At 36.3% G+C, this 25,070-nt stretch overlaps 1 protein-coding gene across 6 annotated transcripts in view; it reads right to left on the minus strand.

Annotated features, from left to right (window-relative positions):
• LOC105835055 (protein gustavus) overlaps positions 1–25,070 on the minus strand; it is a 247,775-nt gene that overhangs the window by 7,699 nt on the left and 215,006 nt on the right. For all 6 annotated transcript variants that reach the window (XM_036282850.1, XM_036282856.1, XM_036282853.1 and 3 more), the window contains one exon: positions 5,965–6,434. In XM_036282850.1, coding sequence (XP_036138743.1) covers positions 5,965–6,434 — 470 coding nt within the window. The remainder of the gene's footprint in view (positions 1–5,964; positions 6,435–25,070) is intronic.

Raw genomic sequence — 25,070 nt, forward strand, 5'->3', positions numbered from 1 at the left:
TATAAATTATGCATACATATCATAAATAGTCAAATATAATAACAATAAAATATATAAATATATAAAAATTTTAAATTTCTGGTAATACTTTAAGATATGACATGTACATTCTTAAGAAAATTTCGGAACAAATATCAATTATTAAAGTTAATATTTTATTTAAAAAAATTAGTTATTTTAATAATATTTTTGTATATCTATTTCTGTCAAATATAACCACTTTTAGTAAGCTGCCATTTTTTAAGGACTTGAACAATTTTTATAAAATTTGAAGGAAGTATTAAAAAAGGTTAAAAGTTTTATTTGTTAATGGTGGATGTCGTTGAAGGTTTTTAATGTGTCATTTTTTCATTTTTTAATTGTTACCTATTTATTTGTATTAAATTTCATAATTTTTTAACAAACTTTTTTTAAAAAAAAGAAAAACAATCTTCTGGTGAAGGATATGTTATATACACTGAGAGAAAAAAATGCTAAATTTAAATAAATATTTCTTTGAATCCAGCATTTTTTTTCTCTCAGTGTATGTACAAGTTAAACAAGAATAATAATATTATGATATTAAGTTTATAATTAATTTTTTTTAAATATTATAAAGAATGTGTTGTAAAAAATAACACCTCAGTCAAATTTGGGATTTCTGATTTTATAGACTTTACGCATAAATAGAAAAAAATAGCATCTTAACTATTGTACCACGTTTTGCATGCTTCAAATACCTCTGATGAAGTTTCTGTGTTTCTTAAGCACAGCCAGCATAGTTCTTGATGAAAAAAATATCGACCCGGGAAAAAGAGGGAAATTTATCTTCCGTTTATATATTCTCTCAGTTCTAGTTGCAGATCTTTCATCATCTGTTTTTTAATGTACGGAAATGATACAGTCAATCTACATTATTGATACGTCCACACTCGTAGAAAAATATTAGAATACAAAGAAAAATGAACATAATATAATAAAACGGTCGATTATATTAGCAACGTTCGAAATATGTTCGTACGTGTTTGCGTCCGACTAAAGACTAAACTGAGTTATTTAGACTGACTATATTTTTAACCTGCTTTTATTGTGGGTACTTTTATTTGAACAAATAACTTTTAGAAAATGCCACGCCACAGCATGTGTGTGATATTTATAGATTAAGGAAGAGAGGAAGTCTAAAGTTTGGCAACACCCTAAAGTAACTTTAGAGAAGAAGGTAAAACATGAATGAATCTGTGTCCTTTTCTATCTCCACTCCATTACGCTCACAGTCGCGCTTTGTCTATCCATATGGCGCGATGCTCTATACCTACTTGTGTAAACAAGAGAGAAAATATTCTCCGATGTTTTGCTTCTCTTTCCTCATTCTGTCAAGAATATACGTGTTAAGTCTATTTTACGTGTCTTTGATCGGAGAGGTCGAATATGATTCGTGCAGAGGCCTGGACGGTTCAATGTCTACCAAATCATCGAATGAGATGTCACCACGAACTAAGAAAGAGGGGACAACGCAAATTGCCGCCCATAGTTGTAGTTTTCAGACTTCTGCCACATAGCCGCGGTTATAGAGGGAATACAGAACCACAGGCAAGAATCAATACTGAACACTCATTGATCTTGTGATTGGTTCTTGTTCTAAGTTAGGTTCTTCATCTTCTTCACAGCCGCGGCTATGAGGCAGAAGTCCGAAAATTGCAACATGGGCTGCAGAAACCTGCTTCGTTGCTGCTAGCGCCGTAGTACGCTTGCGACTATTGAAGAAAGACTAGAAAAGATCTGGCCTATTCTATAGCGGTATGATGGAGATGGATGATTGTAAGAGCAACCTGTCTTTGTCGTACAGTAACGCTCAAAAGCATTCACTTACAATAATATTTTGTGTTACTGCACAAGCTAACTAAAGCTAAAGCTTTGACTAACTTTTTACTTCGCTTGTACTACAGTGTTTTGTGCATGCGCAATAGAGCAGAAAGACTAAGACTGCGTTCCGAAATTCACTGCCAGTACTGAAAATCTGTAGTATACGTAACATGAGATTTTCAGTACTGGCAGTGAATTTCGGAACGTAGCCTAAGAGTGCTCCTCTTGCGGTTGTCCTATCTACCCTTTTTTCGTTTTGGATATATATACGGGGATTTGGCATTACGATGCCTTTTCAGTCTCTTTCTTCATTTCAGTGTTTGGAAAGCTGCCATATTTATGCTTCAATCGAGTCGAACAAATCGTTTGCCGGGCGCGAGCGCGTGCAAGAGTGTATTTCGCACCCATCGAATTTAATAGTAGCAGCGATTATCTTCAGTAGAAATTGTTTGCAAGAAGGACTTATAAATCTTTTAATGAGAATTGTTACATATGTAAGTATTTAAGTACAAGTAATTAATCACAATGGTCAGCAGCAGATGTAGAAGTCTAAAAATAATTTGTGTAAAGTTTTACTTATTTCCAGCCTACATATTGGCTCACACGGATGCTCTTTAGCATCATTATTATTAAATCATGATATTAAATTGATTATCAATTTAATATCGTGATATTATTACTCTTGTTCAACTTATAACTATACTCCACTTAAAACTATATGTCAAGACTGAAAATTTATTCAGTGCGCAGTCTGATGAAAAAGTTATGTAAAATCATAGCATAAATATATTAGCATAAAACATTAGCATAAAAATTCAACTATGATTAAGGCTTATCTTTAATTATGATATGTAATCATATATTTTAATCACAATAAAAGATACAGTAAATGTAAATTATATGATGTAAATTATAATGATAATTGTTTCGAGTAACATAAAATATTTCAAAAATTTGCAGGAAATGCGGCTAGAAGAAAACTTCGTCCATTTTGAGGGCACAAAGAATTCAACTAAAGGATCTGCCTTCAGACACTACCTGAGTAGATTGAATAAAGTGAAACGGTCAAGGACCTTGATCCTCGAATGCTTTGCGGGGTAAGGTGATCCTAATAATATTCTTTCAATCACTTTACGAATAAAATCTGTACGCTTGTGATACGCAATAACAACTATCAATTTATAATGCAAATTACAAATCACTACAAGTATAAATATCAATATAAATGAAATATTTTGGAAATTTGCAGAAAATGCGGCTAAAAGAAATCTTCGTCTATTTTGAAGCAGTCAGGAATTCAACTAAAGGACTTGTCTCAGTCACTACCTGAGGAAGTAAAATAAAGCAGTAAAGGACCTTGATTTTTGATGAGTGCTTTGTGAGGTAAGTTCGAAATATTCAAAGTCTAAAAATATTCTAGTCCTTCCAACCATTTTACGAATAATCTATAACTAATGTGCTACACAATAATTGGATAATTGTCAATATAATATATTAATCATAAATTATAAATATAAAAAATTAATTTATTATATATATATATATATATATATATATATATATATATATACACACACACAATATATATAAACATATTTACTTAATTTTTATATTTAATAATTTCTTTGTCATAAATATATATATCATAAATATGATATAAAAGTATATATGTTATGTATGTCTTTGAATGTATAAATTTTTTACATATTGCTAAAATATACTTTTCTAATATGGAGGACAGAATAAAAAAACACAGGCAGATACTAATTCAATTGATTTTCGATTGAATATGCACGCATCTTGCTATTCTCCAAAAAGTAACGGATTGATCTCTCTATAAACTTTTATATTTTTATATAATTTATTTAATTTACATATTATTAGCAACATATATTTTGTAAATAAATTTTTATAACAAATATTGTTTTTTTAGATTTTTTTTTTTTATATTTACTGCATCTGTGAATCACTATAAAATTTAAATTCATTTTTAAATGTTAAAATAATCATATTTTTTAGACGTGTTGTAAATATGTATTTTTTTTAAGATCATAGTTCAAAGTGCAACATTTTTTAATTTTATATTTATTTATTGCTGTACTGTTTTAAATAAATTTCCATTTTTTCCTAAATATTTGGCACAAATCTTAATTTTTATCAAATAAATGTTTTAACATTTAAGTTGAATAACTATTTGGTAATATAGTAGAAATATTCAAAAGTAATTCTAAATTTTTTTTTAGATTTCTTGAAAGTTTGGAAAATAGTAAAAATTTGAGCTGAACAAAAAATTCAGATTGTCTACAAAGTAAGTAAAAATAGGATTACCTACGGAGTAGGTGATCATGGCATATTAAACACCAAGATTCTCGTTTCAATCGAGAAATGGTGCTTTCTGTCTATTTACACTTGTTACTTATTTAATATTAAAAAAAATTACAACTTATTATTTAAAAAAATTTAAATTTTATCGCAGGTAATAGCTGTCCAAACCAGTTATAATAGCTGTTCAGACAAAGAAATTATTAAATTATCATGTTTATTAACAATTTTGCTTGAAAATGGATAGCTGGCCTAGGAACGACTGCGATAGAAGAAATAACTTCCAATTAAATGTTGTTTAAAAAATTAAAATATCTATGCAACTTTCTCTTGATTAGACTGGTCTTACTAAAGCAACAAAAGACATAAGCATTACGATTAATATTTATCTTTAATAATTTAAAATATCTGTTAATCTGATGAAAAATTTTTATAATTTCTAAAAGATTTTGTATGTTTCATAACAATTCATGAAATTGAAACAACGAAACATTAGCTCAACTTACAGAAAATTATAATTGTCATGCGGATTAAACGCATGATTTTTTTTAACCAGTTCAGAATTTTATATTCAAATAATACACCATGAAAACTCTCTCTGTAGCCAATTTTATCAAAATTGAATAAATAATTTTCACAAAATGGTCTGATCCAAATTTGGTGCATTATTTGAATTTGAAATGAAATTGTTGAAAGCCAAAATAATCGAGCCACGTGGCTGACTAAAGTATTTAAAAAATAAAACAATTTGCGTCAAATTATATATACATATATAGGTTTTTAAAATCGCTAAAGTTCATTTCTTTAAAAAATTGCACAATTCAAAATAACAGTTCTAATATGACGGACAAGATTCTTAAATGTTATATCTTGTTAAAATTTTCTCTTTTTTAAAGCTCATCAGTAAACTTCACATATTACAAATAAATTAATTACGTTATTTGAAAGCCATATTCAAGCTTTTCAAGTTACATTAAAGTTAAACAAATTAATACTCGACATATTTCTCAAATGAATTAAAGAATAAACATTATAAAACTTTCGACTACTTGCAGTACTGAAGTGCAGCTTTCATGACGACAAAACAAACACTAATGGCTGGTGACCTTGTTATAACAATTAAACAGTATATAAAAAAGTAATTTGAGCGGTTATCCCCAGAACTCAACACAAAGAGATATCGTAAATTTTATAATCCCACATCTAGTCTATAATTGTCTATTTTCCTCTGCTTATAAAAAGTATTTATGTAAAACTATTTATGTAAAATGTATAAATGGTAAAATAGCTTGTATTTTTCTTGTGCATGATAAATTTGAAAGCGATTTTGTTTGACGTATAAACTAACATTGTAGGTAGAATAAGCTTTTTAACATTATTCGTGTCATTATAGCTAAAGTACATACGAAATAAATTAAACATATGCCATTGTAAACAAATCTGCCATTTTGAATTTTGCAATATTAAAGTTATATTCGAGTTCAGCGACCTTAAAAACAAATATAAAGTAAGTTTCAGGCAAATTGTACTATTTTAAGATTAAATCCATATTGGAACCGCCATGAGAGACGTAAAATTTTTAAATTTTAAGGTCAGAATCATAAAGAGTGATTCAAAAACTAAAAAAAGTTATAAGAATTATAGAAGTTAAAAAATTTTATTCCCAGTAAAAAGCCTCCGTTCTCAAAGGGTTAATCAAACAAAACCATTCTATTCTACTATTAATTGTAAGCAAAGAAAAATTTGCCGCGGAAGGCTTTTACGCTCAACAATATATTTCCATATGGTGTAGCATCTAACCTGAAATCTTTTGGCCCATGTTCATGCCCCGGTGGGCGCGATGGTGTGGGTGATGCCGGTGAAGATGTGGGTGGTGACGGTGTTCCGTACACTGTTTGCCAGCAGGCAGTTTGTGTGTGTGCCTGTGGTGTCTGGTGCCGCAGGTAGTGGTGGTGGTGGTAGTCGTGGTAGTCGTGGTGGTGAGGTGATGATGATGGTGATGGTGGTGGTGGTGATGGCCGGTAGCCGATGGTGCAGTAGGCACCACGCCACCGTCTATTCCTCCCCCGCCGCCGCCGCCGCCTCCACCTCCTCCTCCTCCTCCTCCTCCTCCGCCGGCGCCGCCGCCGCCGCCGCCGCCCCTACCGGGGCTACCACCGCCCCCGCCGCCGCCGCGGCTGCCTGCAGTACCTGAACCGCCTCCGGTACCGCCAGTCGCCCCGTTTCCGCGGCTACCGCCCCCGCTCACGCAACGAGCATTCGCTTTGTACCTGCAATGCGAGAACAGAACGAGGGCACGTTAATTCGTGTGTGCGTTCTAAAGGATAGAAGGAGATAGATAGATAGATAGATAGAGGGAGGAAGAGGGAGAATGCGAGAAAGAGATAAAGGGAGACAGAGATTGATACGCGAGCCGTGATCGATACGCGAGGAAGGGGGAAAGTGATTTCGGTTAGGGGATGATTTTCACGGTCGGCGAACCCGCAAGAGCGATACCTAAAATACTTAATAATACGTATCGTCGGTATATGCAACGTTTCGTTTGACCATAGGTCGATTAAGATTGACATCCTATTAATAGAAAATCAAAATGCTATATTTTTTAATAAGTGGATGTTTAATTATGTCAAATTATTTGCAATGATACGAAAGAGAGATACCCTTACCGTTGCATTCACAGTTGCATTCGTATATATAATACAATTCTATTTAATTTCATTTTTCATATGATGGCAAAATAAGATGGTTGCATATAAAAAGGTTCATTATCATGGATTATTCGCATAATATAGAAAGATTACGTTTTGACAAGAAAATCCAAGAGTTTTATTATTATTTTTTTACGTTCACGCTTGATTTCCTCTCTGCTCTACTTCGGACCGATCCTTGGAGATTTGGGGAAATTTCTGCACGGAAAATCATGTCGACGAGAGCGTGCCCCTGGAATCAGATAATTCGAGGCGCGCGCTTCGTCTGCGGGTTCGGAAAAAAACATGTCCGAGCGAATCCCGATTAATCACGTTTTCCTATTTGCGAGGGCTTTGCGGAACGGATTGCCGCGGCGTATGTATAGATTGTATAGTATGTAAGCGCGGGAACCGATTAATTCCTCCTAGCGGATGAAGTACACGCGAAGTTGTATTTCCATCACGAGCCCGCAGTTTTCCGTGCTATTCCCGTATCTTTCCGCGTCACCGGTTCGTACCGAATTTTTCGGACGGGCGCGTCTCCGCAAAGACCCGTCTGTGTGTGTCTACAAGTAAAATAAAATAAAATGTGCACTGAAACACGCTAATTACTCAAATATTTACCGATTCGTATTTAAATAACAATATACTATTTTTTTAATTATATTATAATTCAAAATAAATGAGTAAAAATTTAATTTTTGAATCATTCTGAAAGAGGTAGAGAAAGAAATGCTCCAAAATTAACGCAAAGTATTATTTAAACTTTAATATCTTTTTGGGGTGCATACAAATTTGCCATTAGAATTACGTGTAATTAATCATGTGAAGAAAACCCGTTAGTCCATGAAGTCTACATATGATAAATAACCGCATTTACACTGATGACAAATGCTACACCTTATCACAACATTACGTTGACAATCCATTTTATAATCTAAATTCCTTGAAATTTGTTTCTATGCAATAATATATTTTCTCGCTTTTTGAAAATATATTCAAAGATTAAAGATATACGTAACTAACAATTACGCAAGTGACTGAATTATTTAGATCAAAAGGAGTATAAGTAAAAATTTTAAACGTAAAATTTTAAATCGATCGTAGTATCGCAGTTTATTTCACGTAAATGTAGATGTAATTTACATTTTATGATTTTTAAATGTATTTTATTTTATTATAAAGAAACGTTACATTATTTACAAGATAAGCAGCTTAAAGTATAAATTCATCTATGTTCTCCAATCATTCAAGAGAATGTTATATACTATTACCAATTTCTGTATAAAATTAGTGCGATTGACATCAGTAGGTAATCATTACCTCAGAATGTGACAGGGTATTATTAACGTAGAACCGAAGTTTCACGAACACGTTGAAATATCCGGATAAGAATATGACAGTGACCTTCTTGACAGAAGTGTGGTATACAATACGCCAAAGCAGACAAGGTTAACCGTGTACGTGATGATAATTTCTCACCTGCTTGACGAAAAGAAAAGAATCGCGAAGAACAAATGAATAGTGATATGAACTCAAACGAGATAACTCCGCGCGAATATCAGCAACGTAATGAATACAATTTGTCTAGAAATTCTATTTTAAATAAGAAAGAATGTAACATTTAAATCCCTCTAGAGAATTAAAAAGAATACTCGAAAGTATTTTTCTCTCAAAAAATTTATTTTAAAAATCATGGTAGTATAACGTCATATTTGAAGAATTTTATGTGGTTTTCTGTAATTTATTAATATCTGCTAGATATTTTATAAAGGAAAGTCGCCGATTTTGGCATAAGTCTCCTAAAACAATTTCTTTATTTCTCGAAAACTAAACATTACACTATATTACTGATAAAAACAAGATCTTTAGATAATTAAAGAAAATCATAATTTATACATTCGTGGCTTTTCTCTATATAAAATTTGCATTTTTTTTTGCAAGTTGCAAAATAGTTTAAATAATAATGAGTATATTATTGCTTATATTAGATCATTTTTATAACTTCCTAAAACTATTTTGTTTGTATTTTTCTCCTTCATAGTTTTCTCATAATGCAATACAAAACAAAATTGTTGTGGAGCGTAAATCTGTGTTTCTCTATTATCTACCTCATTAATGTATTTTTTTCATAACATTATTTTATTTTTAATTACGTTCTTTATTTCTATTTTTTAATTCTTGTTAAATTTTTTTATTTTTAAATGTTCAATTTTAGTCTTTTCATTTTCTAAATTTGTTGTTTAATACAGAATAATACATTGTTAATAAAAGCGGAAAGTCAGTTTTTTCAACACGAGTAGAAAAAAGTCGATCTACAAATGTTGCACACCGTATTTTTTGTTACCAATGCACCGAAGGAAATTCTTGAATGTCGTCGGGTTTTCACGAATTAACAAGTTAGCTAGTTAGGTTTGCGAAAGCGACGAAACGTCGGTAATTCTGCGGGAGTTATCGTATGTGTATCGTGAGATGACAAAAAAAGATGAAAAATGATTAAACGTGTAGAAAAAGTCATGCTGAAAACTTTTTCATCGCAACTTACGCCATCTATTAGAAGATAAAAACTGTAATAAAATATTAACACAAAAGGAATCACTTTCGACGTAACTCATAACAAAAATATATTTTATTATTTAATCAATACATTTTATAATTAATTCCATCATTACAAAGCTATATCTGAATTCTGTCATTACTGTCTACTGTGTCAGTTTTAAGGCACAATTTTATATGTTCGTTTTCAGTTGTTATAAAAACATTAATTATTATCCGTTTATTAATATCTATAAATTAACATTATTTCGATACTCCATTTATTTCTTCAATCTATTTTTATGTTGAAGAAAAAATCTGCAGCCGCGAATAAATTTTTGCATCCACGATCAAAATGCTCAATTATCAGTATTATACATTTAGAAACCAGGAGAGTCCGCGATTCTTTTCTCAAGGCCTGTGACATAACGTAACGTATGCTAACCGTAATTCGATCGTTCATCGTATCCGTTCGTCGTCGTGCTGGTTTCCGCTCGTGGACACCGGACATTGGCATCCTGAATCCGGTCGATTCGGTTTCACTCGCGATAATCAGTGCCAGGAAAAAGAAGTCCACTACACGGAAATTCATGAAAAATATCCCCGTTATATACCGATAAAAAATAATGGTACATATTAATCGCGAGGAGCAACCGGGAATCACGAGTACTTCGCTATTAATCATCGTGGTGCAGAAAGGAACAGCAAAATGTCGAGATAACTCTCCGAGATGAAATTTGCGCGGGTTAATCGTCTCTCGCGATTTAACAATATAAATATATACCTAGCTGACAGCCAGAAAGTAGTTAACGACAATTATATCAACGGCAGTCACGAATACATTCTAGACCGCTTAGCGGAACTTTCCGTTAGCTAATCATTGTTGTTTATTAACAAGTTTAATAGGTAGCTTTGTATTTTCGCCATACGTAAACTCGTTGCGCTTCGTTGACACTTGTTTGTTCGTCAGACTTTCGGTTGCAAAGTTTGACGACGGGTAAATTAGGCTTGCGTCTTACCCGGAAGAATGGATCGTCGCGGAAGTAAGCTGAGTGATCTCGATTAACTTTCCTAATTTTGTACCGAATTACTGAAAACAACGCGATTTGCGCAATCGGGAAAATTAGCTCTGAAAAAGAAACTCCACAGTGTCGATACGGGGAGTGGCTTCCCTGGAAGCGAAGACCGTGCGAGAAATATATATTATCTCGGTCTCGTGGTGCCTTTCCAAATAATTGTGAAACATTCGTGATTAATCATCGCGCCACGGCAAATGAATAAATCATTTACGATTGTGTTGCCGCGCGGCGAACAGGAAACGCGGTCGAGAAACCGCGAATTTAATTTCCCGCTGCGCGGGAAGTAAATGAGTAAGATGCCCTTTGAGCCGCGCGCGGGCCGGCCGTTCTTGGCAGTCGTCACGGTGCTGACCGCTACAGAGCAGGCGTTTCATTTGAAGTCCATTAATGGCATTTATCTCTCTTAACCGCGACGGACGTCGTCAGCGGCTGCGATATCGCCTCCGAGCGTGTAGAACGGAGAGAAAGTATTGAAATCGGCTTCCTCAACGACGTTCGCCCGCGCCCCGCGATCCGGCCAATTAAAACGCTCGAGACAATAAACAAAAGCCCGTGTGGATTACGCCTTGCCGTTTGCCGAAAGTTACGTTAGCGTAAACGAGGACTGTAACAATAATTATTAACGCTTTGAAAGGCTCTCTTAATTTCGACGACCTTAATGAAGTTTCAGATTTTACGTGTACGAATAATTGAAAACGAGAGTTTCAGCTTTCGTCGGATTTATTTCTTATTATAAGAAGTTATAAGACTTTTACTGTCAAGAATATGGCTTCGAAATCACGAAATGCCAGAAGCCTGAAAATTATAGACATACGCCGCACCACATATACAAATAATTGTTCAAAAGATTCTCCGACATTAATTACATCATCTGCCATTTTTTACATGGTGAATTCTTAATATACGAGTATAAAAGTACCGTCGGCCGGTTTTATTAATTGCTCCGTTCGCGGTTAGAAAATTTCTAAAAAATTCCTAAGCTCACTGAAAGCTCGTGTAAAAAATTCACGTTCGTTTTTCAACAAATACACCGCCGGCGTCGGTATATATCGGAAAGATTAAACCGCGGCGCAACAGATTCGTTTGGAAATAACCTCCGCGAACGGGTCTGGACCAAAACGGCATTTGATTTCGAGACGAAATACGAGAACGTCGACGGTTCGAACGCTATGGAGGCGCTCGACCGGCGGCGGTATTGATCCGGGGGTCACCTTTGCCCCACCTCGGCACGGGACCAACCTCCAAATCCACCCCTGCCCTGCCCTTCAAACCCTCGCACCACGCGAGTTCTCATGACCGACGAACGGACGCTACCACGATATACTCTTTTCTGCGAAATAGATCATCGAAAATATTTTGGTTTTTCAGTTACACCGAGGATCCCTTCTGTGCGTTTGATAAGAAAACCCCATAATATCGGATTGGACCATGAAGTATGCATAAAACGCGGATTCACGCGAGTGCACAAAAGCCTGTCGGCTGTTGAGTCGGCGACAAAGTACAAAGCTTCTCAATTGTTAATTGCTCAGTGCCTGATGTTACCATTGACGATAAGTTACAAAGAAAGAGACGTGTGAAACATCCTGTAATACGCCCATAGACTCGAGAGACATTTCTGATTATCAAAGTTGTTGGTCGTTGATCGGTCTCTAAATTTAAAATAATAAAGCGCCAGCTTTTTCTCCTCGATGTAAAGGAGACAATGTAGTGCAATATGTTTTCCCGAAGCTATATAAAGTCTGTGCCATATATATATATATATATATATTTTTTTTTTCTCAAATACATTCGCACACGAATATCCGTAAATAAAGATGCATCCGCGCCTCTAACAGCTGCAATTGTTGTAAGGCTCTGCAAACCGTGCGCGTCTGTATGGCGAATAAATATTTGGTACCGGCGTGTGATGACGGAGATGCCGCGTTAATTGTTAATTTACAAATTCTCGCGCGCTCGTACCGTCGCGGTTGCGTAAATATTTAGCGTGTAACGTCAATGGGTATTTCGTTTCATGCAACGTTTAGTTTAACGTCGCGCATCGTGGAATTCATATTTTCACGCGTACAACAGTGATTCGTAATAGTCCGCGAGCATTACGCTCACGGCGATTAATTTGTCAATTAATATTCATTTCAGAAAATCATTCGTCGCTCATAAATATTAATGCACGGATCCTATTGTAATAATCCTTCCACTTAGCGTACCTTGAATTTATACCCGAGAGTACAATTTTATACAACAAAAATTGAATCGGAAAGGCGCGCTGATACCGAGGTAGTTTCTTCCAAAAGGAAAAGTAAAAAAAAAGAAAAAGAAAAGAAAAATATGAAAATCCCGCGGTGCGTGTGTATCGTAACTAGTAACTCGCAAGGATTTAAACTGCAAAATGCTGCGAAGGCATTTAGCGGCTATCATCATTAAGCCGTCCCGAATACGCTCCGGCGGACAGCGACACGCCATTTATTAATAAACATATCCGGAAACGCGTCGGCACTCGGGGAGCATGAATTTAGAGTAATCATAATCGCACACGCTCGCGTACGCGCTGTAGGTGTGTAATCACCGTTGCGTGGCTCGGCTTAATCTTTACGTGATTACGAGCCCCGCGCGTCGCGCTCGGAGGGACGAGATATATCCCGACGATTATCGACGACCCGCGGCGTCATCTCTGTAATAGACATTTTTCAACGACGGCCGAGTTCCTCTCGGGGCGATATTTTTTTTCCCTTCCTTCTACAGACGGACGGAATCCTCGTGCACGGAAAGCGCACCGGGAAAACGGCAGGAGGATGGATCGACCAAACATTATCGTGGATGACCGGTAAATCGCGCGGCCGGCCGTTTCATCACGCACGGCACCGTCAGCCATCGACAAACCAGTTGCCAACCGGTACTAATAAACTCTAACGATGTAGATGTCAATTGCGTTCAATGATACTGAAACGCTGATGCGTAATGCATCGCCGTTGCGGGCGAGCGACAGCAGCTAAAACAAGCAGTCGAGTTTGCAGAGCCGAGCCGAAAACCATTCTATCGCTGGGGCGACAAACCGACAGAACGAGGAGCTTTCGGTCGGTTGGTTGGGGAAGACATATTAAAAAAAAAGAAACTTATCATATAAAATACATATATTATTATATATTTTCTGAGCTTTCCTTCCTCTTTTCTGTAAGACAAAGAGGTTCCCTCTTTCGAAAGTTAACCCGTTCAGAGTTATTATGCGAAATATTCGTTTTCCCTCGCCGCCGTGGCAGGAATCCCGATTTACATGACAAAAGTATTAGATATTGCTGGTTCCGTTCGATTCGTAGGTCCGCAGCGCAACCGGCAAGCTAATAACGGCCATTTACACTTAGCAGTCGTCGGGCTTAGCTGTGGCACAGCTGACGACTTAGTCCGCCGCCAGCACCTGTTCGCCAGCTGCGACGATAAAGGTTCGATAGAAACGTTTGCGTTGGCATACAGTTTCTCGACAAAATGGTCGTCTTTTGTCGTGCGTATACGGGCCTTCCCTCACGCTGACGTTTTTCGCGCCGCGCCTTCTCTACGTGTCTCGCCCGACGGAGAACCACGGAGACCCCGGCGGTCCACTATGAGAAACAATAAGACCCGGCTGCGAAGTCGTATATATTATAATCGAGACGGTTGCTGCTTTTTATTTTCGGGCCAGCGTGAAACGGGTCACCGAGACGAAGCGAACAATAATTTCCCGGTACGCCTAACGAAACGCGTCCTGATCATGCGGGACTATTCGTCTCACGATGTGACGCCATTGAAAGGCGGAAGAAAGCACTGCGGACGATTGTTCATGCCGCGAAACATCGCTGGTGTTCCCGCGCGTATATTGCGTTAGGTAATGTTTCAACGTGTACGAGAGCTCCGGTAAATTCGACTACGCGTCCAACAAAGGAATAATACAATTTGTAAATTTTTGTTTTGCCATCTTGCGTACCTCGCCGCGCGACCAATTATTGCATTTTTGTAAAATCGTTAATTGTTATTTGAATAGTTAAATTTTTATTCAGAAGTTACAAAGTTATATGATATAAAATACTAAAAAAAAAAAGCTTTTTTTTTATTTTTGTGGAGGAAAAAATACATAAAAAAGGCCGCTCACAGTTCAATAGTGGGTAGATTTTATATAAAAATTTGATAATATTTATCTAGAGTAGAGAAAGGTGATCGATACTGGTATAGACCTTCTAAAGCGGCGTCCTATTTCTCGGAAACTAAAAATTGCATTGTATTGATAAAAATACGATCTGCTCGGATAATTAAAAAAATAAAAATTCCTGTAATCTATGGATCTTTTCTATGTAAAATTTGTTAAAAATAAATTCTTCAAAAGTGAGAATAAAATTTGCATTTTTTTTACAAGTTGCAAAATAGTTGAAGCAATAGTGAGTATATTATTGATAATATTAGATTATTTTATATGTTTGTAGCTTCCTGAAACTGTTTTGTTTATATGTCTCTCTTCCGTATTTTTTTCATAGTGCAATATGAAACATAAAATCATAATAAAAGGTAATTTAATTTAATGCATTTTTCAGTTACTGAAAATTATGATGTGCGGTCTGCCCTTTCACAACATAATTTAATTTGAAATACATTGTTAATTTCTTAAAAATAAATTGTTTATTTGTGTTGTTTTCTAATTGTTTTCTATTAGTTTTTAAATAGCTTTTATTTTTTAAATATTCAATTCGAGTTTTTTTATTTTATATACAAACTATGTTATTTAATACGCAGAAATACATTATATTTTATTAGTTCATTAATTCATTTTATAGTTGACTATTACGAGGACGCGTTCAAATTCTGTCATTACTGTCCACTATGATAGTTTTTGGATCCAATTTTTTTACAGACATTCATTTTATTGTGAAAACAATAATTATTATCAAATATGACAGAATATTATAAAAACTACTATATCATTTGATAGATAACATTTTTTATTATAGTTTACATTTTTTCTTTCAAGTTTTTAAAATGTTCAGTTTAAGAAATTATCACAAAATAAAATAATATATTAATATTGATGACTATTCTCTACTTTTAGGAGCACGAGCTATATAACTAAAGAACCGTAATATTTTACTCAAATCATATGTTCGACCGCTTCAAGGACTCGATCACGATTTCATAAGTCTTCCAAAATTGATCTGGCGCGACGCGACGATCAAATCATCATCGCTAATAATTTTTTTGTTTCAACTACGAACAAAGTCCTACGATTTGCCCGGTTATTAGAGAGGCCACGCCCCGTCCCTGAATTCCAACATGATGGGCAGTTCTCGGTTTGATCGAAGTCAAATATCAGGGCGGCCGTTGAGGCTCCTTTCGACTTGATTCTCTCGTGGTGTGGTGAGATCATCGAATTCGCTTGACAACGGTTTCGAGTAGGGTTGTTCGGATCGCCTTTAACGTTAGTACGGTGCGAAAATCACTGGTTGGTCCTTTTACTATCTTAAAAAATTTATAAGCTATATTTATAGTAAAAGCTGCGATATTATAAATTATCTTGAGACCAAATATTTAATACTCGAATAGCAATTTCTTATTTTTTTATTTACATTTTTTTGATTCTTCTTACTACTATATATGCTTTATTATTACTATTTTTAAATACTATATTAATTAATTTTAATTTTAATATTATTATTACATTAATATATACATATATTGTGTCGGAAGTAAACAACATTATTACTAATCCCTCACTTCTCGAAGTGCTGTTCTCTGATAAGTTTGTCTCTATGTATAATATTTTACATATTTCCTGCACTTCAATAATATTATCATCATTACTATTATTATTACTGTGCGGCAGTGATTACATTATAAATTGCAATCTTTGATGTAATATTGCTTTAACTTTTATTATTGGTTGTTACAAACATATTCTTAGAACATATTTTGAATGTAATAAGAATGTATTTAACATTGCGTTGGTGTAAGCAATCAATTTTTCACGTCTCACATATTTTTATTATTATATAAACAACCATTTATGTACATGATTCATGTTAATTTATTACACCGTATTATTCATGCGTCCCTTGTCTTCAATGAAATTTTTCAATGAGCAACGGGTCCATGGCATGCTCTGTTTTATCACCGCTTCCGCTAGTTCCCCGAAGCTGATTATATCAGAGCATCGGTCTCCGTCTTGAAGACGCGATTAAGGATGGGTTACGCGGGTCAGACGAGTCTCATTTACACGCTCATTCGAGAGTCGCATTTGTAGACAGAAATGACAAATGACACAATCGTTATAGCGCGTTTATTTTATCGTGTCCGTATCATTAGTAAAACATCACTTTATGTCGCGTATGTACAGGCCTTCTGCCAGTCACGCGTGAGAAAGTGCTTCTGAAGATTAAAAAGTTGGCGAGTCAATGAAGCTCGTATAAATTTTCAGGGATTATTCGCCTTACGAGCGCGCAGTCACGAAGGATATAATGAAGATTGCTATTTCAGAGATGTAAGAAAATTTCTATATAGCCCCGGCTTAATGCATATTTGTTGCACGATCTGCATAAATGCAGCCAGCGGGATAAAATCTAAAGTTTGTTGAGTCTCGGTATAACGGCTCAGTCAGGGATTTAATAACCTCGCTAAAATTACACGTGGACGTGCTGATTTATGTAAACAGGGACGCGCGAGTCTCAGTCAAAACTTCAGGGTGAGGTAACTCGCTGTGATTTAGAGATAATATCTAGTCGCACTCTCGTTGTAAAGTAGCATACAAGGTGCATATACCGTTGCATATACGCGTTGGTGCTGACGGGCTCGTGTTGCAGATAAACGACAGGCGTTGTATGAAGATAAACGACACTCGCTAGAGGAAGATATTTCATGACGTCTGCATGTGCACGCGCCAAGTAACACACCGTGTCTCAGGACGGTTAGAAGTGTTACGACTTCATTCCGCATGAGATGCATTTCTTATGGCGGCCGGTTCCCCCCCCCCCCTCTTTGTAAAGTCTCATTTACGCACAAAGCCGCTCAATTAATTCTCAGAAACAAAAGCGCCAATCATACCGAACGAAACTCGCCCGTAAAAGGGGCGCCTTTTGTGCGCCAATTTCACAATTAAATTACGCATGTATCAAGCTTCATGTTCCATTTGTTTTTTTTTTATCTCTTGTGTCGCGCATGCAAAATGGTTATTAATTAAAACGTTTCAACAATTTGCTGACGTAACGGTAATAATAATGTCCCATTAAATTGCGTAATGTTAATTTCTAAATGTGGCACATATAACATTGTCACTGAAATAAATTTCAATATAATGTTCATTTGCTCCTTTTGGCTTTTTTCAATTTTATAACATTTTCAAATCAGTTTTGTCTCTCTAAATTTAAATATGTTAGCAACAAGCCCTAGTCAAGTAACTGTTATGATTTCGATATATACGCACGTCTTCTCAGAAGATTAAAAGAAGAGAATCCCCCGTGAAACATCAGCAAAATGTGTTAGACGCGATGCATACTCTCGATCTAAGCCTCGGTGGAATCTCCGGCTCTTCGCTTTGTTCATCGTCAAGGTCTAGATCAGCGCATCGCGCCGGCGAGTGGAAGCGCGCTTTCCGATCCTTTTCCTTCGACTCGCGCCGACAAACCGACGGCGATCTCAATGACGAAATTGAGAACGCGATGGCGGGAAGATTTCCTCAAGGTCCCGTCGCAGCTCCGAAGGAAAAACGAAAGGCAGGCGCGCGCGTTCCTCCGCAGCTTCCATCCGCACGCACGCATTTTTCCCGCAAGGCACACACGCGCGCAGCGTACACCGCGACGAATATCTCGGTTTTTCGCCGCAGGACTGGTTCCTCGAGATGATGTCCTTGGAGGACGATACTCCCGAGAAAGTGCAAAAATGCATTGTGCGACGTGGCTTCGGTGGTTTTCAAACAGAATAAGAAAATTTCTCGGGATGGTAAATCTGTAGCTTAAGTTTACAATTTTAATCCTCATTTGTACGGCGATGCGTACAAGGAAAATTAATAACGTGAGAAGAAAACAAAAACGAAAGAGATAAAATGTTTATAAGTATTTAATAAACATTGGGGAAAAAAAGAAAATTAAAATTAAAAACGGAAAAGAACCAGTAAAGATAAAAGAAGGGAGGGTGGGGGTCCAGGCTTGCTGGATTTCGTTTATAAAAATATAAATATAAGAAATAATATTTCAAAAGCATCAAGGAAGTTTCAAGATATTTCTGAAAGTCTTCCCAGCGACAAATATAATAAGGATTTATTTTATCAACAATATTTATTGACATTTTAAAATACTGAGAAATTTTATCAATTGGAAAGATTAAGAAGATTTGTAAGTTTCTTGTAATTATATGTACAGAATCTATGAATACGTGTAAAGCCGCACGCCGTAGTATATAAGAGGTGGCACGATGAGAGATAGAGCTATGATTATCTTATGTAATTTAACTAGAGCTGTTTGCGTCAATACGCGACGCACCTTGGCACGAAGTCTGGAATAAACCATCACGCAAGCTATTCAAATAGATCAAAAGCGCTAAACTACGATAAACGAATGTACAATATTTAAGTAAACACTTTTACTGCGTACATTGCAAACCCGTACGGAGATAACTATTCTCTCATCCTCTCTTACCGCCTGGAAGAGAATGCAAGCCCGTAACAAATGCTGTTACCCGGGAGAGAAAGTCTCCCAGAGGGAACAGCTTCGTCGAGGGAGATACCCGGAGAGAATTCGTTGTCCTTATCGTTTCTTATCGAATGACGACCATGGCGACGATGAGGATGACGATGACAGTCGCAGCGTATCAAGCATGTGCGTTTATCTCCCGGCTGGCGCCTTTCGCTTTATTACAGTGCAATGCGCATCGCGGACGGTTCAACGACCCGATTTCAGTGTGTGATCTTGCGTGGCCTTGGAAGACAGGCCGGATGTTGCGAGACTGACAAAGAGGTTTGGCACTGCAGCAAAAGAGAAAGAGAGAGAGAGAAAGAGAAATGAGGAGAGAGAGGGGAGAGAGAGAGAGAGAGAAATGAGGAGGGAGAAAGAAAAAGAGAAAGAGGGAGCGAGGGACAAGTCACGAGCAACCTATGAAAAGTTCGAGGCCGCCATCGGCTTCGTGGAATATCCAAAGGAGCCAGTTATATCGTGTCATATTGAGTCAAAAATTTCGATAGCGTTTTCAACTTAATACAGGCATCATAATTTTCTCTATACGATAAAATAATTCTGAGCACTATAAAATATGTTTTGATAGAACGAATAAGATATGTAAGAGGCAAAAAAGCATTTCAGCAAACAAATTAAAATTTGAGGAATGTTTAACAATCGTAAGATTTTTAAGAAGGTCAAATATGTAAATAATAAAAATTCATGATAAATAATTTAAAAATTTTCTGATTGTTCCAAAATAACATGTGACGTTCACGGAAGTTCGTTCACGTACACTTGTCGCTTCCCTCTCGTTATGTTCACGTTATGGTTCACTGTTGTAGCTGACAAAATTAAAAAATAAACAAGAATACTTAAAGATTTGCTGTTTAATTAAAAAACAAGTACAATATTAAAGATAGAATGATACCATATACTAATTTATTAAAAATAGTTACAAGTTAAGTATTGCTTTTCCAAGAAAAAAAAACCACTTCAAAAACTGAAAGGAGAAATTATAATACGATTATATCATCTGTATAGAAAGAAAACAATTTATTATTAATCTATAGCCTTTACATTGGTTGTTGTGAACGCCATATAATTTATCTTCTGCCTACATAGGTAATGCCGCCTACGGCAGATAAATGCCCGTTGATTAGAAGAAAGTTCCTCGACATAACTCGGATTTAATTTGCAATTTGCATGTGCTCGCGAAGGAGCCGAATCATCGTCACGGGATAGGCGAAAGACGTTCCCCGTCAAATATTTACGGTCCTCCGGCAGCCTAATTTCTTGCGTTGAAGGACGAAGGGTCCTACGTGCACAGGGTTACGAACCTGCGTGTGTTCAAACGCAAAGAAAAGCGGTGAGGCACGGGCAGACAATGAACAATCGTACATTGTTACGAGTTATAGCATTGTTACTCCACCGAGCTCGGGTCCCGTGTTCACATAATTAGGCTGTAAACGTTTCGAGACAATCACCATTGTTTTCCGTCTCTGCCCTCTTGGATTAAGGTTCCCTGCTGTCCTTTGCCAGTAAAACGAGCACTTTGGGATACTTTGGAAAAGGTGTAGACATACAAAAAATTCTGGTGAAGACTATACCACTATAAATTGTTTCTCATTTTCCTAGTTCTAGTTGTCTATTGCATTACTATTTAACTGTCAATGATTAAACATGAATCAAATACAAATATTTTATAGAATATGTATATGTATATATGTATATGCATATAATGAATAATATTCTAACAAATTATGTTATTGTAAGCGACTTAGATAACTTTTTTTATTAATGTAGAAGTATTATTAAATGATTGTTTAATAAAAGACTACAATATGTATATATAGTTTAAATAAATTTTCATAGGATTGTTTTATCTAAAACTACATATGTTGTGCAGTAGTTTCAGACGTTGTATTCTGAATTAACGCACGCCTTGATTACTGGTGACGGATGGTATGTTGGATGGAGGAAGATCGAGATAATCTGAGATTCTGGTAACCCAAGAAGGGTTCATGCTTCGAGATAATCGATAACAAGAATAGGAAAAGTTCTGCTGTTTCCAAAGTTTATATGCTAAAAAGATTTTACCTTCTTACAGAATAGAATTTCTCATCAAATTATTTTTCTATTATCAAGTGACAACTTCAGTTTCATTTTTTGACTTTGAAAGCTGTCACAAAAATATCTTATACGTTATTTCAAAATTTTGTACTTATCTCAGGTTTAGTATCTCATAGCCATCTTGAATAAAATACATTTTCAAAGAATGACGATTTTTCAAGTACTTCATGTAATTGGAAAAATTCTTTATTGAATTTATTGAGTTAATAATTATAATAAACTTAGAGGGTAATTCTCACTTGAAGTCTCGCCAGTGATACTTAGATATAGTCCATTATATCTCCCCCAAAATCTAGCTTTAGATTAATCAGACCCTGTCTTTCTAAAAAAGTAAAAAAGGTCTCCAACCTTCAGTTGCTTCATTTACTCCGGTTCAGGAAAGTCCGAACCCAGCAGTTGGCATCTTAGTCCACCATACGTTGGACACATGCCAAGTACGTGAAAACGTATCTCCTTGTTGTTATCATACTGTCTGCACTTAGGGATTTCTAGAGAATCTGTCTTGAGGATTATTAATTGCTAGAGTCATCTTGTACTTATAGTAGTAGAGCCATGACTCGTATAGATTTCAACTATCAGTCTAAATTTATATTATTACTTATATTATTTTTGCATCGCAATGTGATATTCGTCTTCAATCAATTTAGAAGTAGCTAGTGGACGCAGTCTCGGATTGAGACATCGCGAGATGCGACGGAACAGATAAGATTACAGAGAGGGGACGATAGAAAATGGAATGAAGAAACGAACGGAAGCTGTTCGCGTTGTTCGCGAATGGAAATTCTTCATTTCCTCGCGCAATGTGACGCCAAGCATTGAGTTCGCATGGTCCAAGACGATGTATATTGCAAGACGGAGAACTGGGCGGGAGGAGGTGGAAGGTGAGAGGTAGCGGAGAAGATAATTTATTGTTATTCTGGATGGTGCGTTCGATGACGCTACACATTCTCCAAGATGGCTGCCACGTTGAGAAGAGAAAGAGAGAGAGGAAGGGGAGACGTGGAGAAAAAGAAAAAGAGAAAGATAGTTGTAAAGGATGAACAGAGATAGCCATGAGGAGGAAGAAGGAAGGAAATATAAACGGAGAAGAGGAGAACAGACGCGAGAAAGAGAAACCAGTGCTTGGTAGCCGTGACCTTGTCTGGTACCCGACCCCACCGTGGTGCGCCTTGGCTTGCACACATATCCTTGGCACCCCACCATACGGTATGAGGTGGGAGGATAGAAGGGAGATGGATAGAGCGAGAAGATGGGAAGAGAGAGAAAGGGAATGAAAGAAACTCGTGGGGCATGTACAAGTGCAGAGGCGGCGGGCGTATTCGTCCACTCATTGTTACCTAATTTAATGAGCAAACCGTCGAGCACGTGTCGGCGAGTATCTCAAAGCTCGTTAGCACGTCCATCGGCGTGAAATCACGAGCGCGCTTGCTCGCGAGCGAGCAGAGCAGGCGGATATATTCGCGTCGACGAGACCGAGAGGGAGTGGAGCGGATATTTTGAGAAATCCGCAAGCCGAGACGGACAAGACGAAACTACGACGGAGTGGTTCGCGCAAGATTACCCGCTGTTGCATCGCGCTCACCAGGGACGTACAAAGGGATACAGAATTGCCGGGCAAGATCCTCTGTCGTGAGTGTTAATCACGTACAACGATAGATGCATTTATACTCAAATATTATTACACCAGCAGCTACTATAGTGCAACTATTATTAAATATATGTTTATTACGTATAAATTTAAAAATCAGTTCCCTTTAAATAAATAAAGTATTCATTGACGCAATAAAAATTAATGAATAAAATACTTTATAAATTTTTTCTGCTACTCTTAATAAGGAGTAATACTGAATTATATATTTTTTTGAAGTACTGCTTCAATTCTTATCGCGTGAGATAATAACTTGCGGTCAAAGACACTTTGACTATGTTTATATGTTTAGACGCGACTTGACTTTTATTATGATCCAAGATACCAACCGGTCTAGTCCACCAACTATTTACACCATAAACGACCTAAAGTATTTTGAGAGCTCTTTGATCTCCCGCTATTGTGATCTAGTTATTTATTTGATTGTACATCTGAAAGTTATGACTGTTTGATAAGTTGGTAACATGGTAATTAACACATAGGTAACACCAAGTTCTATGTGGATTCTGTTTTAAATTGGGCTTTTATTTCAACTTTTTAAAAAGCGAATTTCCTAACCTGGAAGCCATTGTGGGTCAAGTGTTTAAAGCAAGAGGTCTAAATAATTTTAGCGAGGTATAGATCGCGACCTAAATGCAGAATATAAACGTAGTCGGTTAATGTGACATGATAAATTCATGAATTGGAATGAGTCAGCGACTTGTTTAGCTTATTTCCGAAAATAAAATTCTTTTTTGAGATTGATTTCTTAGATTGATTATGCAATAAATAGTTTTCATTTTTGAAATGAACAATTTTCTGCTTAATTAAGCACATCAAACCATTTCTCTATTTTTCATGAGAAAAATAGTGTTAATGAATTTCAGTCTCGTTATTCATTGAGCAGACATTTACCGATTTAATAACCGAGATAGAGTGCGCTACTGGAACACTTCAACTTCACAAAAATATTATCGTCTGATCTTCGATCTATGATTGTAACAGTCTTATTTATATATTATTCATAAATTTAATAATATTTTCAATATAAATCCACATTTAATGACAACGTTTGCAATTGTACAGTATGTAAAACCTAACGTAAAACGAGTAACTCTCTGAAAAAAAAAAAGAGAAGAAATCTTATCAACGTAAAAAAAAAGACAGAATAAAGCGAGGGCGATAGTTTCTCAGGCATCTTGTGCAAGAGATTACGCGTCGCGTTCAAACACGGTACACCGAGCAACGAATAAAGCCTCCTTGTGCGCGTGGTTAGTGTGACGAGAATTTCGATTTTAAGAAATCCTTGAGAGCGTGCGGTTCGCGAACACTTCACCTGAGAATCCTTTCCGTCACTGGTGGCGAACAAAGAAGCTCTTTGTACGGCTGAACTGTCGGAGGTTTCTGCTCTCGGGTCGCGCGTTGCGCGGATTTCGAAATTGCGGGAGAAACGGGCGAAGACGCTCTCCTTCTCGAGCCGCATCCTTTAATCGACTTTCGACGTTGCAACTGCGCTGTGAGAAGCCGTCGTGGCAACTTGCGAACTTTAAGCGGCGCCTTGTTCCGACGTCAGTTACAAAAACTCATCGCGACTCTCCAACGCGGAGCTTCAAATCGTACGGAAGTTTGAATCGCCTCGAATTGTTCGAATACCAGGTAATACCAGGTAAAACGCGCTCGACTTTTTAATTTTAGCAACTTCTGCCTTTAGATTTTCGCGACGCAGTTCTATATGTATCTAATTGTGAAAACAGTTGATACTTGCTTCATACACATTTAGATGCAATCGTTTGATGTACCTAAGATTGCCGTATAAGTGCACAAGAAAATCTGGCGTAAGTTAATATTTCTCTTGAACGCTAACCACATTATACTTGTTAGTAAATTTTGATTTAATCGGGAAACCTAAATTTAACTTAAATTTAATCTAAATTTAACACACGTTTGACGTGCTTTAAGGGGATGCTAAAGTGCTCGTCAAACTTGATCGATAATGTAGAGTCATTCGTGCACATCATTAACAAGATTTCGTATGTATTTCTTTTATAGATTCGAAAATCCTTTTCCAGAATTAAAGTATACATATTAATATCATCATATGAACTGGATGTTATACCGAAAATAAATAAAATGTTTTTCAGACTGTTCCTTTTCTAACCGATATCTGGCTTTGCAGTTATAAAAGGTTCAT

The sequence above is a fragment of the Monomorium pharaonis genome, chromosome 2, assembly GCF_013373865.1.
Source record: "Monomorium pharaonis isolate MP-MQ-018 chromosome 2, ASM1337386v2, whole genome shotgun sequence".
Lineage (NCBI taxonomy): Eukaryota > Metazoa > Arthropoda > Insecta > Hymenoptera > Formicidae > Monomorium > Monomorium pharaonis.